The 18,008-nt window shown below is 39.5% G+C and overlaps 1 protein-coding gene across 1 annotated transcript; it reads right to left on the bottom strand.

The window, feature by feature from the left end:
• Positions 1–6,385: 6,385 nt before the first annotated feature.
• Positions 6,386–10,528, bottom strand: LOC115693735 (uncharacterized). Its single transcript, XM_030620813.2, has 3 exons — positions 10,408–10,528; positions 8,607–8,755; positions 6,386–8,127 (listed from the first exon to the last, which is right to left on the bottom strand). The coding sequence occupies exons 2-3, from the start codon at positions 8,746–8,748 to the stop codon at positions 6,776–6,778; spliced, it is 1,494 nt and encodes a 497-aa protein (XP_030476673.1). The 5' UTR covers positions 8,749–8,755; positions 10,408–10,528; the 3' UTR covers positions 6,386–6,775.
• Positions 10,529–18,008: the final 7,480 nt, after the last annotated feature.

Below are 18,008 nucleotides of genomic sequence, written 5' to 3'. Positions count from 1 at the left end.
CGTCTTCGTTTTCTTTCTTTTGTCTAATTAAGGGAGGAGAAATCCATGCACGGAAGCAAAGATAGAAAGAGGCAAAGGGAAACATGTCAGCACGTGTACTCTCAACGAGAATCCTACGCCATCATTCACTGATCCGACGGCCAGGATCTTTCCAGCTAAGCCGTTCCCGTGGGTCAGAGAGAACCTACCCAAACTAACTGCCTTCTAACTATTCCTTCCTTTGTCTTGCTACTAAGCAAAGCCACCTCCCCCCCCTTCTCTCTCTCTCTCTCTCTCTCTCTACAGTGAGAAGTTCCAATCTCTGGCAGTTTGTTCTTTGTTAGGCTTTTCTCTCTCTCTCTTGAAGGATGCAGTTGGGGGTACAATACATTTGTGAGCATAAATCAAGCTGCTCTCGTTTGATTGATCGCGAAAGGTTCAATTTGATGCATTCGCGAGCATTAATCGAGCTGAAGTTCGGATTCCCTTAGGTGTAGCTTTCACTCCGATACAGTTATTATCCTTCACTAATGGTGGATTCTTAACCCAATGATGACCAATTCAATGCACCCATATTGTGAAAGGAACATCTTTGCGAGCATCACCAATCGCGTAGCATGCGGAATAGGTCGGGTCTGGCAATTGAATTTCAACTCTCCGTTTAAAGATATGACATTGCAAATCTCATATCGAATAAAATAGGCCAGTCCAAATGTTTCATATGTAAAAAAACTGCCCTTAAATAGTCGTTAGCTTGAGTGGTTATACCTAAGTACTTCTCCTGAAAGCTTAATCCACACGGATCAAGTCGTTACCATGACTCTAGATCTTGTACGCATGGTTAATTAGCATGTCATTTTTATCTTTGGGGTTAGCAAAATCTAATTGCTTTCCAAACCTGGCAATTTGATGGTAATATAGCCAATATGTCCTGTTAAAGAGAAAATCATATTAGCAAGCAATAATTCAACAGTAGTAACTATGACTTTGGGCTCTTTCGTTAGTTGGAGGACATGGTTTTTCTGGGAAATCTTAACTTCACGCATCTTAATGATTCTTTATGTGGAATTGATTTTTGTGTGATCCAAGCAATGTATCTCTCCCCCATCATGTTCGAAAAAGGGGTTGTCGGCTCGAAGCTTTTTCATGCAACAGCAACATTCACTGAGCAACCAAAGTGGCTACTGGTTTTGGGAAAAATAGTAATTCATTCCTCCTCCTCCTCTTCTTCAAATTCTACCGTTTCAAGTTGAATCTTGCCATCATAAGTGTTGTTGTTCATGGTTAAACTCTAGATGCTTTGAGCTCAAGACATGCTTTTGATCTACTCACGAGACATTAACAACGTACCGAAGCTTGATTGTGTAGGAATAAAGATAAAAACAGTCCGAGATCAAAGCCTCTCTTCACTAACTTTGAAACCGCGCATGTCTTGTCGAGACCTTCATCAAATTTGAATCTCTAGATTAAAAGTCAGGACTTGGGAGTTAGGATTGCCGATTGAAATTGGATATGTGTGATCACACAAAGAGAAGATATAAGAGCATGGTCCCTAAAGCAAAATTAATATAAAAAAAGGTCCCCATCAACGATTTTATACTTATACAACCTGTATGTGTGATGCAGGAGCCCAAGCTGTCTAGGGTTTGAGTTGTTCTTTGTTGGTTTGTCTCGACGAAAAAGAAGCTTTTGGATGTGATTAGTTCCTTGATCAACAAAGTGACTATGTATAGCCGGCATTTTGGTCATGCATAGGGCCGGCTCTCTCCTAGAACCAACCACAACGTGACCGCATTCGTGCCATTATTGTTATTTAGCAGCTATTGCTATATTAATGTAATCTAACCATGTTTGCATAATGTTGTTGTACTAAAACCCTCTTTTGCGCTGCCTTTTGCCGGCAGTGAACTGCTTTGGTTAGCTGTTAACTATGTATTGATTGGATTTTCCATTTTCATTTTCTGTTTGCAATGCATATGAGAAATTAATTAGTGTGTGGTTCTTGGGAAAATTAAACTAAGAACGTGAAGGACGATCATTGCTTTTGCATGTACGTGCTAGCGACTTTTAATTTTCATGGCAGCCATGCCAAATTCTTTGCTTTTCTTTTTTCCCAATTGGGTCCTTTCTTGGCCACTCCTTTTAGCTAATTGATCAGCCAAGTGTCAGCTTTGACATTGATCAGGTGATACTAAGATAGTTTTGCACTTTCAAGATTTCAATGGAGTTACATGATGAATGTGATTGACATCTATGTGGCCAAAAATGTGGTGGGTTGGGGGATTAGAAGAGTCGCCCAACTACTAGACTTTGTCTCACATCAAATCTTGTTTGCCAAATGGGATCTTGGGGTAGTACATGAAATGAATATGTTGACATTCATGTGCCCAAAGGGTTGGAAAGATCAACTAATGCATCTACCAAGTATGTCCTTACATACCCTCCAATGGTTTTTTAAATATAATTGATTAAACGATTATATCCATGACAACTATATTATTGCTGTCAACACAAATGCTAACTTTGTAACAAGTGGGCTATGCTTGGCATATACTGCTACCCAACTTCCTGTGATGCTCATGGAAACTTCACTTGAAGGCTAAGAGTGTTTTTGGCCCATGGGAAGTGGCTTCATGCAAATTGACTCGCTATATATTCCAAGAAAGGGAAGTATAGATCACTACCAGCCTCTTTCTTGTGCCTATGCCTAGATTTTTAACTTATGCAAAAGCTGAGATGAGATGTCTCTTCCAGATTTAATTGGGCGAAATTTCATTTATTGGATACAATCTATGTTTGTGGTGAGAACGAAACTGAATCGATCACGATATGAAAAAAAGCATACGAATTCACTTTTATGGCACATGAAGTATGCCCCTCATGATTCATATACTATGAGGGGTCCAATTTATTACTTGACCCGCAATCCAAAGACCTTAAATAATACATTCAATCAATACAGAGAAGGTAAACTTATGCGAAAATCAATTTGGAATATCATTTCACCGCCATAAACTTTAAAAAAAAAAAATCATACTTCACTCACGATTGTGCATACTTTTAACTAAATTTATGGGTGTACCGCAGCATTGGGACCCAAGCATCAACGTCCAATGCTTTAACTTTTTCAACCTTTTCGTTTTCACAATTTGGGCTTTGAAAATTGAAAAGTGCTCTTATACCAAAGTTTATGAACCTGATTATATGTGGTGATCGGAGTAAATATAAACATAAGGAAGCAACATGTTCTCCCCATGTTTGGTTAATTTGTCGTTGACTTTGATCACCTTATCTATCATTCCATAAACTTTGATTACTAGGCACCTCTCCGGTAATATATGGACATATTGATATGACAAACTGTAATTGGAAATTGCACAAATGAGTCATGTTCAAGCAATCAAAAGGGTTTATAACATGCGCCAAAAGTTCGTAAAATCAATTGTATAAATTAGTTTTAGGCTCCGTTTGTTTCGCGGAAAATGGATAATTTAGAAACCATTTTCCTAAAAATGAACGCTTGTATCGCTTAAAATAATTAATTAATAGAAAATATTCACATGTCGATAATAATTTATATTTAAACATTTTCATTAATGATAAAAACATTTTTCATTCGTTCATTTTTGTAGGAGATATATTGTTCTCCTCCTAATGCTCTACTACGAATCTCAGGTAAGCTGTTCCATCTTCTAATCCAGTGTTGGCTAAAGGATTGATTTTGGATGCCAAATGCTAAACAAATGCCATTGAGTCATGTGGGTCTCTTTACTAAAACTGCAAGCAAAAAGCTCACTCACTAAATTCTCGGGAACGTGCATCACCAGCGACTTGCATATAGATGCACAAGGAGTTGCTTTGCTTTGATTGGTCGGTTAAGATCTAGCCGACACCAGGTATTGGTGATCATTAACCAGATAAAGCATGATTACAGAGCAGCATAAACCAGAAGCATAATTCATGCTTTAATCAGACGACAGCCCCCGGCTTTGGTTCTGTCTGACTGTTGGGGAATTCTCACTCTGCTGCCTCAGAATAAGATTCCCATGAATTGGTTTGCTTGACAAAGATAAAGCGATCTAATTTAAACTATAAAAGATCTTGTTAAAGCATCGACTTTTCAAGAAATTTCAATTAAGCGTAGTAGGTTATTTTTATCTTGACGTGACGAAACAAGAAATACATAAGAGTTCCCTTGAAAATTTTCAAAACATGGTACATATTACCTTAAATGCTCTAGGGACGGGTGACACTTGATATTATGAACATGGCTCATTAGATCGGTGGACCAGGAGTACATCGTTTCACGGGGACAAGCTCATAAGACTTGGCCATATCTCAGAAGTACATCACTTTCTTTTTGCAGTTTCAAGAAACATGACACCTATGAAAAAGAAAAAAAGAGAGGTGTCAGCCTCCAAAGCCAATTGAACTCATGTAAGCAAAACCAGTGGCCAGCCTTGTAAATGAGAAGATCAATCAAAATGCAACCATAAACCAAGTATTAGCTTTTATATACCCATGAAAGGCTAAAGGATCCATGTGCTCTTTCTACTGGCAATAATGATTTTGTCAGGCAAGGATGAGTGCTCTCACCTTCTACACTTTCTACTCAAAAAGAGCCAGAGAATATTCAAAGGAAAAACGAACTCGCCTCAAAGCATGAATGAAACAAGATTCGTTCGTCATGTGGCCATATCTAGTCTAATGGATGAAGAGGAGGTTTAGTGGGCTAAAAGCTAGGACTCAGCAATAATACACACTATCACACAAATCATGCCGTGAGGTGAATAATCCATATGGGAAGAAAATGCGAATATGACACAACAGGACAATCTAAATGTGCATATCGACATGAATGCAACCTACTCAATCTTAAACTCAAAGGAAAGAGAAAATGACATAAATGATCCATGAATTTCGGCCTAATATATAATGTGGCCCGTGAATTTTTAATTTGTTCAATGCGGTCCCTGAATTTTTGTCCAATGTACAATGTCATCCCTCAATTTCTAATTTGTTCAATGTGATCCCTAAACCTTCAATATATGTTCCCGGGCTATATAAAAATGTCCAATGTTGTCCCTGAACTTACTTTAATAGAAGGATAATATTGAAAATTCTCCTATAATTCATAGACTAAATTGAACATATACCAAAAGTTCATGGACCACATTGAACAAATTAAAATTTCAACGACCATATTGTTATTCAGTCAAAGTTCAGAGACCATTTATGTTATAATCCCCGAAGGAAACAAACCGGCAAAAACCTCAAAAAGACCCCCTCGGAGATGTAGACAGCAACGAAGCACTAGGAAAATTACCAAAGAAGTCATTAATCTATTGAAGTTGTGCCAATTTAGTTATAAATTTATTTTTTTGCCAATGGATTTCTAAACCTTTTGCATTTATGTTTATTCAATCTTTCCGGCCAACTTTGGTCGGCCGGTGCTAACGTAGATGCCGACCGTCCTACGTGGCACCGCCGACATTAATGTTGATAATTTTTAATATTATTTAATATTATTTCGAATTATTATTTATTATTTATTTTCTTTTTCTTTTTCTTTTTCTTTTTCTTTTTCTTTTTCTTTTTCTTTTCTTTCTTTTTTTTCTTCCCTTCTTCTTCTTCTTCCTCTAGCTAGAGGCGAGAGCTAGTGAGATCAACCTCGCTAGCCTCAAGTGAGGCACAACCTATTTGGCGAGGTCGAGCCTCGCCCAGCCATGACAAGGTTTGCCCGCCTCTGGCTGATCACTAAGGTTTAGCGACCGGTTAAAGGAAGAAAAAGGGAAGGAAAAAAAAAGAAAGAACAGAAAAATAAAATAAAATAAATATTAGAAATAATATTAAAAATTATCCACGTCAGCGCTAACCGATCAAAGTTGACTGAATTGACTGAATTAGCACAAAAACAAAAAGTTTAGGACTTAATTGGCAAAAATAAGAGTTTAGGACTGAATTAGTACAATTGAAATAGGTTTACAACTTCTGTTGTAATTTTCCCATGAATCAACTAGCTATTGCATCTGGCTAAAAAAGAAAAATGAATATTTCACTTGTTTCAGAAGGTAAACTGGACATTAGGATCCAATGGGCTCGTTGGCTCGGTCCATGTATACTATATGAGGTGAAAGTTGACGACTCGATTATAATGGTCTAGCAAATCATCAGATTCAACAAAATTTTACATCGTCCTCTACCATAGCATTCAATCAAACATATCCATGACCAAAGAAACCAGGTTTTTTCTATGGTTTTCACTTGGAACAAAGGCGCACTCAAAGCACAGAGCACAACAATATGTTTTGGAGCCTCCGTGGAGAAAAATGAATTCTCAGAGTGCTACCCAAATTACCTACAACAGAAACACGGTCGCAAAAGTGCACCATTTGTCGAGAGGGAATAATGAACCGTATCATGTTCCATTCAAAAGCAGCTATACAATTAAACCATGGAACATTATACCTTAGTCTGAAATCTGCCAACGTTCTCTCTTTGAAGGCGAAATGCCTACAAAATAGTCGACAAGAGACTGAAGGGAAGATGAAAAGGGATTATACAACCAGAAAGCAACTTAAGAAGATCATCCCTTGAGAGGCAAATAAAAAAATTTGTCACCATAACAAGTGAAACCTGCTGACCTTCTATCACTATCTTACAAAGAAAGCAGGACTTCCATTATGGTAATCATACCATGGAAAATTGGACAGTTCCTATTTTCAACAGGCTAAACTTCATCGTGGCAGCATTTGTCTAAAAAGGTTCAGTCATCGAAAGCAATGACCAATAGGCGCTAGCTAAAGCCCTTCTCATCTGCCTCACGGTTCCAAGATCCATCTCCAAAGACCTCTTCAATCATACTGCAAGTGGGCAAGAAATCAAATTCTGTTTTCGTGCAAGCTATATAGCCAGCATCCCAGAACTTAGTATCACAAGTATCCAAGACATAGTCATGACCACCACCCCCATTCAAACAGTGAAAGCTACTAGGCAAGCGGTCCCCATTTTCACGCTTCAACTGGGTATCCGGAACTGCGGCAGCCAAGCTATCATAAGATGTACATGAATCATCTTGATCTCCCCTGTCATCCCAAGATTTATTCCTGAGGTGAGAAGTGGGACTATCTATCCATTTCTTGGAGCATGCTTCTGCAGTATCAGAGACAACCTCTCCCACTTTCAGAGTAACATGCTCATCACCTTCACAAGTTTCTTCAGCAATTCCCTCATCAACTTCATTTATTTCTTCCACATTCCTGACACAACCAGGGCCAACCCCATGTTCAGGAGATTCAACAATGGAGTCCTCGTCTTCCTCATCACTTGCCTGCCATTCATCATTATCGCTGTCAATGTTCACTGGGTAACATCTGTTCTGTTCAGCCCTCTTCCGGAGCATGTAAACATTGAAATAGTAACTAATAATTTCCCTTCTGGTTCGTGAAGGAAATCTGAAAGATAAACTATTCCAGAAGTTTCTGCCCCTAGATGACGGGTTGGAGAAGACAACTTCATGGAATAATTGTTCTTCCTCGTCACTCCACTTCTCAGCAACTTGTTCTCCCATGTCATGGCATCCAGACTCCACAAATCCTTCATTCCCAAGTTCCCTTCTGAGCAAGTCTCTTTCTTCGATGATATGTTGCCCAACGCATCTTATGGAACCTTCATCCAGGCAGCTACAGCCAGCACGACCGGCTCCAACTTTGTCATCATAGTTATCATATACTTCAGAACCAGGCAATGGAATAACACAAGTTCCAGCAAACCTTCTGGCATCTTCATCTCCAGCAATAAGATCTGAATTTAAAATTGCAACGGATTTATTCAAGTAACTCAAACTAGTCATGGCATCCTGTTGGTTCCAGGGTGACAGGTCAGCTTGATAATCTAGTCCAATGGGAACTGTTTTCTGTGGTGGATGCCTTAAAAGTAAAGAATAGTTATCATCACGACAACTAAAAGCTGTAGCCGGCTGGTTAAAAGTGACATATTCGGGAGAAAAGAATGCATGGAGACGTCCTTCTAGTTGGAATTCTTTGCTGTGATGTGCATCCTCCACATTACTTATAGAAGGTTTTGTCATGCTATCATCAACGAGCTTTTCATCAACTTCCAATTTTCTCTTTGTAGACCACTCTTCACCTTTACCAATTACAAACGCAGGGAATCAGGAATAAAAGAGATCATAGATAACAACATCTGTTGAATTTGTAAAACTCTGGACAACACGTTAGTCTTGTCAATATGACCTCACTAACTGCCGAAGAAAACAAGGAAACATTGCCCGCATATTGACATATGGGGTGAATCCAGACCCACCAAAACCGATATGTGTATTTATCTGCAAAAATCTTCAGTGAAAAAGAGCAGACAACAAATAGCGCACAGCAGTATTGTGAGCAAGCAGATGAAACAAAATTTGGCCTTAAGCAGCACCGTAAGTGCCTTTTTTTACTATAATTACTAATACAGGTTAAAGATTTGAAAAAACCGTAATTAACATCAAACTAACTGGCATGACTCCATAAGAGTTAACATTTGAAAAAATTACTCAACTCCAGGGGAAAATACATATTTGATCAAGCCACAGTCAACCTCGGCAATGATCGAGGCTTCCTAACCTGGAGACTCAGAGAACAGAGAAGAATGTTGGGAAGAATCAATTCCAGGTAATGCATGTAGTGGACTATGTTCCTCTTGTCTTGGTAGCTTACAGGAAACTTCATACGATTCACCATCATCGAAAGGGCGTTTCACTACCATCTTTCAACTGCAGTGCATAGAGGAGAATCAAAAAATGCATTGAACAAATGCAAACTAAACAAGCTGGTAAACTACCAAAACCCATGCATGCTGAGAGGTAGTTTCAATATACATAACCTACAGAATGAGCTTTTGTAGCAATGCCGTGAAGAGAATCATGATGTCACTATATAGTTATATCGTAGGTAAAGATTTTTTCGCTACGCAATGAGTACACATAACGGAGAAGGAAGTACATGTGGAAAAAAATAACTAGTAGGTTCAGTTTAGCAGCAACAGAGTACTAGCTCTCATCAGGCCTCATAAGACGAAACATTCTGAACACTTGTACACAAATATAAATAAACTTCTTCCTTACCAAAAAAAAATATATATAAATAAACTTCTTGGTCAGACGTCCCCAAGCCAGTAAATCTTCAAGTTCATAACATTTTGACATAAATAATGCATAAGTTTATTTGAATTGTCCAATGCGTATAACCTCACAGTTGCGGTTACTAGTCAAGTCCTTCAATCGGCCGTGAGTCAAGGAAACTGGCATACCTAGTAAACTTTCCAAATCTAGCTTACAGTGGCATACCGTAAAGGAACCCTTGTACCGACTAAAATGTGGCTTTATTTTTCCCCTTGTCCATACCAAATTAAGAAATACATGCCATGAGACTTTCCTCGTTCAGATGGGTCAAAGGCCTTCGAGTCTGAATTTGCAGAGTAGGCAACTCAAGAGTAATAAGCTTTTTATCTGTCCTTTCCTTACCTGGAAAGAGTTCTATTCCAAGATTGGACAAAAAGAAGGGTGGGTCCAGGGACTTTATCTTTTCCTTATTTTCAGCAACATCAGTCACCTAATTAGAGGGTAATTAATAACAGAACTAGACTTCTGTGCAATATCTCTATCATCATATTATTTTTTGGGGCCTGCAATATCTCCGGGCACTAATGTACACAGGTAAGGCTTTACCAAAATAAATGGGTTCCCAAGTCTCATCTAAATGCGACTCGACTCAGCCAGGTGAATCATAAATTCATGATGGTTCAATATAAATGTAATAAACATCTTCAAAAAGATGCAATTAACAAGGTCATATGTTCTGGAAAAAATCAAAATAAGAGGCAGGTTTTACCTCAACAATTGTTCTCTTCAATTGATGCAGCAGATCCCTAACTAAGTCCAGAATCCCTCGAATTAAGACGGAGCAATGTACACAAATCCGATATCTTGATGCAATCGCCCAAAATCCCACCTTCGGAACAAAATCCCCAAATCCGAAAAAACCCTAACCCTAGATTTTTTTAATGTCTCCGAAAATCGCCAAATTCACGCGAACCAAGGAAAGATATCAACAATTACCCTCGTATACACCCGGTGATTTCACCGATCTACAGAGGAAAGAGCTCAAATCGGAACCCAAAAACCTCGCGAGCAAAAACGTCGAAACCCTAGAAAAGTCAAACCCGATTCTTCACAAAATCGAGGCTCGCAAGACCAGAGAAAATCAAACGAGAACCCAAGACCATCCCTTTACGACAAAACCGTCCCAGATCTGAGCTTGCAAACCCAGATCTAAACCTCAAAACCCTCGAAACGCGATCAAGACGCGGCTGAGCCTGAAAAAGGTATGGATCGATAGAGGAGAGCGAGAATCGAAGGGATACGACCTTGATTTGTGGACGAGGAGGAGGGATCCGGATCAAATCGAGGGGGGACGAGATCGAGATCGAAACGTGGGGAAAATTGCTAATGACAGAAAAGGGCACGGGGTAGGGTTTGGCCTTTTCTGTAATTAAACGATCCGAGGAAGGAAAGTTCAAAAACGGCACGTATCCGACCGTAATTACGGCGTATAGACAAGACCGCTTGGGACATGGTTGCGGTGTACATAAATTGCATCAAAAGTCCAACGTGTTCCGTAATCTTTATGACATTAACCCTCATTTTTAGGGTGCCTTCGCTCGGGGGAAATTTTTTTTCAGGAATTAATTTTCCGGACTTTCATCTGTTTGGCTCGCGAAAAATGACCAGTTAACCGAAAATACTTTCCGATCAATGAAAATATTCATGCATAAATTTAGAAAAGTGAATTTTGATATGCAAGAAGGTGAAAATATTTTTCGAAATTGTTATCTTGAATTTTTTTATTATTTTATATATCTTTTTTTTTTCTTTTCTTTCTTTTCCTTTTTATTTTCCTTCTTCGTCCTCCGTCGGTCACTGGCCTCGACGACGGTCGGTGACTAGCCACAAGCGTGGGCCGGCCTCGCCGCAAAGAGGCCGAGTCCTCGAGCTCCGTCAAGGCCGGCAAGCTCACGGCTCGCCAGATCCAGGCGAGCCCGAGCTCGACCAAGGCCGGCGTGCCCCAGCTCGGCCGAGGCCGGTGAGCTACGAGCTCATCAGCCCGAGCTCTGTTAAGGCTAGCGAGCTCGCGGCTCGCCAGATCTAGCGAGGCCGGCGAGCTCAAGGTCGCCTGTGGTCGTTGCTGGGCAAGCCTCGAGCTCGTCTGTGACCATCGCTGGCTGGTCGCGACGGAGGGAGAGGAAAAAAAAAGAAAGAAAAGAGAAAAAAGAAACTAATTAAAATTTGGATTTAAAAAAAAGAAAATATAAATATAAAATATAAAACTCGATTTTTTTTTCAAGATAAATTCATGAGATTAAAATCATTTTCTAAATAATATCCAAACCCTAGAAAACGTTTTCGATAACATATTACCAAACAAAGGAAAACTAACCATTTTTCCTAAAAATTGATTTCCTGAAAATATTTTTCAAAAATATTACGTTTTCCGTAAAACAAACACACCCTTATTTCGCGAAAACTGAATGATTTAGAAAATATTTCTTTTAAAATAATCGCTTGTATCATTTAATATTGACGATAAGTTTTGTCTAAAAATTTTCGTGAATATGGAAATATCGTTCGTTGATTCATTTTTTAAAACGATATGAGCGATTATTTTTTGAAAAGTTTTCCAAATCATCCACTTTTCGTGAAAAAAAATTTGTTTCGCAAAAAACATTTTCCTCATTTTCCGGCGTTCGGTTCGCTTAAGAAAATAAGTCAACGGAAAACCTACGCTTAAATTCACAAAAATGATTTTGTCTTTGAAAAATCGGAAAATATTTTCCTAAATATAGCTAGGTATCGACGCTTGGACCCGAAACTCTATCCTTGGGAACGGAAACCCCAACATTAGTTCTCAAGTCCCTGGAGATCAGGACCAGGTCTCCGGCGCCACAGCTCGGGTCCATCGAGGCCAAGCCTGGGCCCTAGTGCCTGCGCCCGGGTCCATCGAGGCTGGGTCCAAAGCTTTGGAGCCCGTGTCCGATGCCTCAGCACCCGAGCCTCGGTGCATAAAGGCAATGCTCAGATCCCCCATAATCGAGTTCTAGTCCTCGATGAAAGCCGTGCTCGAGTCCTCGGCACTAGGGTTCGGGTCCTTAATTAATGAAACATTCGTTCTAATAAAAGTGTTCTTTTAAAAAAATCAATTTTTTTTTCTTTTGTCTTTCTTTTCTTTATGCTTCTTCCTCGACCGATCGTCAGCCACGACAACAGGCCACAAGCAAGGGACGAGCTCACCTAAGGCCGGCGAGTTTGAGCCTCGTCGGCCTCGGGTGACGCTTGCCAAATTCGGCGAGGTCAAGCTCGCCGGCCTTGGGTGAGCTCAAGCCTTGCTCGATCCAGCGACCTAGACAAGGCTTGAGCCTCACCGGAATTGGCGAGGTGGAGCCTTGCCCGAGGCCAATGAGGCTTGAGCTCACCACAATCTGGTGGGGTTGAGCCTCATCAACATAACGCGAGCTTGTCTCTCGTCTATGACCAAATGCCGGCGACCAGTTGAGGAAGAAAGAAAAAGGAAAAGGAAATTAAAAAACAGTAAAATTTGAATTTTTTGAAAATTTTCCCCAAGAAAATCAAATCGTATTTTCCATACCATACAATGGAAAATACTATCTAGGTCATTTTCAGGTTTTAACCAAATACCGGAAAATAAACATTTTCCATGTTCTATATTTCGATGTTTTGTTTAAATCTGAAAATGAACTAGAAAATATTTTTTGTTGATTAGCAAGGAAAATCTGATGGGGAAAATTATCAAAATTTCTTATTTTTTAATTTTTATATATATTTTTTTCTTTTTGCTTCTTCCCTAGTCGGTTGCTGACCACGGCAATGGGCCTGGCAACTAGCCACAGATAAGCTCAAGCCTTGCCCAAGGCCGATGACCTCGAGCCTCACCGGCCCGGGGTGAGCTCGAGGCTCGTCGCTGAGGCCGCGAGCTCACCAGCAGTCTTTGTGGCCGGCGACCAACCGAGGAAGAAGCAAAAAGCAAAAAGGAAGAAAAGGAAAGAAAAAAGAAAATAAAAGAAAAAATTAAAAGATTTTGTAAAATAATTTTAATTTTTTTAAAATATATTTTTATAAAAACAAAGTTCCATTAACCAAGGACCTGAGCCCGAGCGCCGAGGACCCACGCATGGCTTTTATGGACTTGAATTCGGGTGCCGGAGCATCAGATTTGGGCACCAGAGGTTTGAGTCCGGCCCCGATGGACCGTGCGTAGATGCCGGTGGCTCGAGCCCAAAACACAGGGGTCCCGAGCCCGGCCTCGATGGACCCAGGCTCAGCCGCTAGAGACCTGGTCCAAATACCAATATTTAGTCATATTTTGGAAAACATTTTCCAGTTCTTTTAAAGAGAAAATCATTTTCCTGAATTTAAACTTTAGTAGAAAAATAACATTTTCGTTGACTAAGAAAATATTTTCCATTAATTCATTTTCCTAAGCGAATCAAATACCAGAAAATGAGGAAAATGTTTTCCCGAAAAATGTTTTACGCGAAACCAACGTACCCTTAGTATAAAATCAAGTTTTACATCCTATAAGAAAAATGGTCTGAAACGTTTTGTACCACCTGCAATCAATAATTTAAAAATATTAGTCGACGGATTTTTTTAAAGTTACCTTTAGACCTTGAAATTACTAAGTATGCAACTATTAAAATAATGGAAATTACTGACCGATGTGAAAAGCTCAATTTTTATAGTATATGGAAACTTACTTTCGAGTATGGAAAAATTTGACGACATGTGGAATTTATTATCTGATAGTTCTAAAGTTATTTCTAAGTAATGACAAAATTCATAATCACTAATAAGAGAAGCTTACAAAGTAATGTGAAAAGCTTACTTCGCATGCTATATTTTGATTCATCTTTAATGAAATCTTCAAAGTTTTATCCTATAAAAATGTCCAAAAAATTACGTTGGCCCGCAATTAAGTAAAATCGGTAACTATGGACAGCTTTAAAGTTACTTTTAATTTAGGAAAAGTTTCTCCGGACGTAAAAAGCTAGTAAGCATTGAGAACATTAGTTTTCAATATTAAAAGAAGCATTAACCAATGTAAGCATTGATAGTTCTAGGATTATTTTTAATGTTGGAACTTGGAAGATTACTGAAAAACGAGACAAGATTACGAAAGCAGTGCAGGATAGTAATACTACATATTTTCATTGGCCAATTAATGATGTAACATTTTATTTATTATTTATATTCGATAAATACAATTACATGATCTGATTTTCGCATCAAAAAACATGAAATTCTTTTTTATTTCTCATTGGATAGCACAAACATGAATTAGATTATATTATTAGATGTAATATTTTTTTTTATAAATCTTCTCATTCTAAATGGTCCTATTTTATACTCACAAGTTTTTCTCATTTTATCATGCAGCTGATGTAAACTCATGCCAATACTTTTTTTTTTATGAAAAATGGCTAAAGCCAAATACAAAAATTTATTGTTGTAAATCTAATATCCCTATTTTATCACCTAATAAAACATGAAGTATCTCTGTAGGCAGTAATGAAAAGAAACTAGTATTCAAGTGCTTATCAATTCCAAGATTAGCAAGCCAGTCGACAGAGCGATTTCCTTCCTAAAAGTTATGTTACACTTCAAACTCAAAGTAAGAGCGCAATAAGTTTCTAATATCTTTAAGCAAAACAGGGTCAACATTATCAATCATAAGCTTTGGACTAATAACATCAGTGATGGATTTAAAGTCAATCTTAATGATAATTTTATGAAAACCAAGTTGTTTTGCAAAGTTGAGTCCCAACCATAAAGTCCAAAGTTCTGCTTGTGTTGACGGAACATATTCCTACAAATGTAGCAAAACTGATGTAGAACAGTTAGCCTGTGATTATCTTGAACAATGTGATCGCCGTAATCATCGAAAATCTCGGTAGTTTTTCTGATTTTGGGGAAAATAACCTTTCAAGCAGTTTCCTATATTATCATTTAGGCAGTTTCCTATATTATCAGTTAGGCAGTTTCCTATATTACCAGTAAGGCAGTTTCCTATATTATCATTTAGGCAGTTTCCTATATTACCATTTACGCAGTTTCTTTAATTATTCGGTTTCCATTAGTATTAGGAGTCCTATCTCTATATATAAGATGTCCGTCTTGTAATCAAGGGCACAGTATTATTGAATAAAAATTTCGAGTTCTTTGGAGTTGTTCCAAATTTACGCTTTCTCTCTGCGTCATTTGGTATCAGAGCAGGTTTCTCCTGTGACGATGGTGAATAACGTGAATGTCAATCTCCCCGCTGCTGAGGGCCGTGAGAACGAGCCTATTACGCGGGCTGAGTTCAATCAGTTCGTGGATCAAACCGATCGGAGGTTTCAAGAGATCCTTGATGCCATCCAGCGTTTGTCCACAAACCATGCGCCTGGTGTTCTTCCAGCCGAGCGAATTCTTGTCGTTCGTGATCCCGAAGATGCTATGGGGCGTGGAGGAATTCCCCGACATAGGCGTCAAGACTATGTCGAGGATACGGAAGACGAAGACGATGATTTCCGGGAGATGCGGTCGTGGTGGTCGCCGATCTGAGGGGACTCCGGGAGGAGCATGTTCGTGGGAATCGACATCAGGGAGGATATCGACGAGATCCTGAGCAATATCAACTAAAGGTAGATCTCCCTACTTTCAATGGGAATTTGGATATTGAAGATTTCCTTGATTGGCTTTGGGAGGTCGAGAAATTCTTCGACGCTATGGATATTGACGAGGATCGCCAAGTGAAACTTGTGGCGTACAAGTTGAAGGGTGGCGCTTCAGCTTGGTGGGAACAAACTCAATTGACGCGACGTCGACAAGGCAAGGCTCCTATTCGATCTTGGGGTCAGATGAAACAGAAGTTGAAGAAGAGGTTCCTCCCAACGGACTATGAGCAACCGTTATTTCAGCAATTCCAAAATTGCCGACAATCGAATAGATCGGTCCAAGCTTATACGGAAGAGTTCCTTCGACTCTCCGCTCGTAATAACCTGGATGAGTCCGAGGCACAACAAACTGCTAGGTACATTAATGGTTTGCGACTTAATATTCAGAATCGGGTTTCTTTGCATCGACTATTCTCTGTCGAAGACGCCCAGGATATGGCGCGAAAAATTGAGGTGCAATTGGAGAGGACTAGCCTTAGTACTCGTGGTAGCAATTATTCGGGTCGTGGGTCATTCGGGAAAGGAAGACAGCCTGATATTGCAAGTTCTAGTCAACAAACATCTGATTCAAGCCGAGTTCCAGGGGTACTAGTGGGACGCCTAAGGAAGCAGTCGCAACAAACAATCGCACTCCCAATTATAATACCCAGAATCCATATGCCAAGCCCCAACCGATCAGGTGCTACAAGTGTAACGAGTTAGGCCATCGTTCCAGCGATTGTCCTCATCGTAGAATGGCCAATATCGTTGAACATGACGAAGATGTGTATGAGGAAGATTGGGAAAAGGAAGAAGAAGTGGGAGTGGAAGATGAAGTGGGTGAGCAGGTTAATTGTGTAGTGCGTCGTCTATTGCTTACTCCGCGGACGAAGATACCCAATGGAATCGCTTTTTCCGCTCATTTTCTGTCAACAACAAAGTATGCGATATCATTATTGACAGCGGAAGTTGCGAGAACATAGTGTCAAAGGCCTTGGTGGATCACTTGCAACTAAAGACGGAGCCGCATCCCGCACCCTACACGATCGGGTGGATACGCAAGGGAGCAGAACTTAAGGTAAACCAATTATGCCATTTACCTATTTCGATCGGGAAATCTTATCAAGATACTATTGTCTGTGATGTTGTGGAGATGGATGCGTGTCATGTTTTACTGGGTCGGCCATGGCAATATGATGTTGATGCTACACACTGAGCTAGGGAGAATACGTATTCTTTTGTGTGGAAAATGACTAAAATTACTTTGAGACCGAAGAGTAATTCAAAGTATAAGGAGGATGCTGACAAACGGCGACGTTCGAAAATTTTTGAGGTAGGCGATGAGGTAATGGTTTTCCTACGAAAGGAGCGTTTTCCTGTAGGTACCTATAATAAACTGAAGCACAAGAAGATTGGTCCTTGCCGCATCCTGAAGAAGATCAACGACAATGCCTATATAGTTGAACTTCCGGGTGATCTCAACATTTCCCCTACATTTAATGTGGCAGACTTATTTGAGTATCATGCTTCTGATACACCCCTCTATCCTGATCATAACTCGAGGGCGAGTTTTTCCGAAGAGGGAGGGAATGATGTAGAACAGTTAGCCTGTGATTATCTTGAACAATGTAATCGCCGTAATCATCGGAAATCTCGGTAGTTTTTCTTATTTTGGGGAAAACAACCATTCAAGCAGTTTCCTATATTATCATTTAGGCAGTTTCCTATATTATCAGTTAGGCAGTTTCCTATATTACCAGTAAGGCAGTTTCCTATATTATCATTTAGGCAGTTTCCTATATTACCATTTAGGCAGTTTCTTTAATTATTCGGTTTCCATTAGTATTAGGAGTCCTATCTCTATATATAAAATGTCCGTCTTGTAATCAAGGGCACAGTATTATTGAATAAAAATTTCGAGTTCTTTGGAGTTGTTCCAAATTTACGCTTTCTCTCTGCGTCAAAAACCCCCAAACCAGTCACCCACTCATTTCTAAATAAACTCCATACGCCAACAAGGTTGTCTTTAGAGGCCCCATCAGTATCAGTATCAGTTTAATCCGCTCAAAAGATGGAGGATCCCATATGATCCACATAACGTCGAGTTATTCACAGATGAAGCTTTAATGATTTCCTTTTGTGTATGACCAAATTCCTTGTACCAGATTCGAAGGGAAAACAAAGTTGTCCTAGAAAAGTGACTTGTTTCTCCACTGCCAAAAAAGCTACACACTTCTATTTCCTTTGTGTACGACCAA

The sequence above is a fragment of the Syzygium oleosum genome, unplaced genomic scaffold (genome assembly GCF_021117445.2).
Source record: "Syzygium oleosum isolate NSW1041296 unplaced genomic scaffold, Sole_v2.1 Sole_v2.09, whole genome shotgun sequence".
Classification (NCBI taxonomy): Eukaryota; Viridiplantae; Streptophyta; class Magnoliopsida; order Myrtales; family Myrtaceae; genus Syzygium; species Syzygium oleosum.
This window is presented reverse-complemented; position numbering and strand designations above follow the sequence as displayed.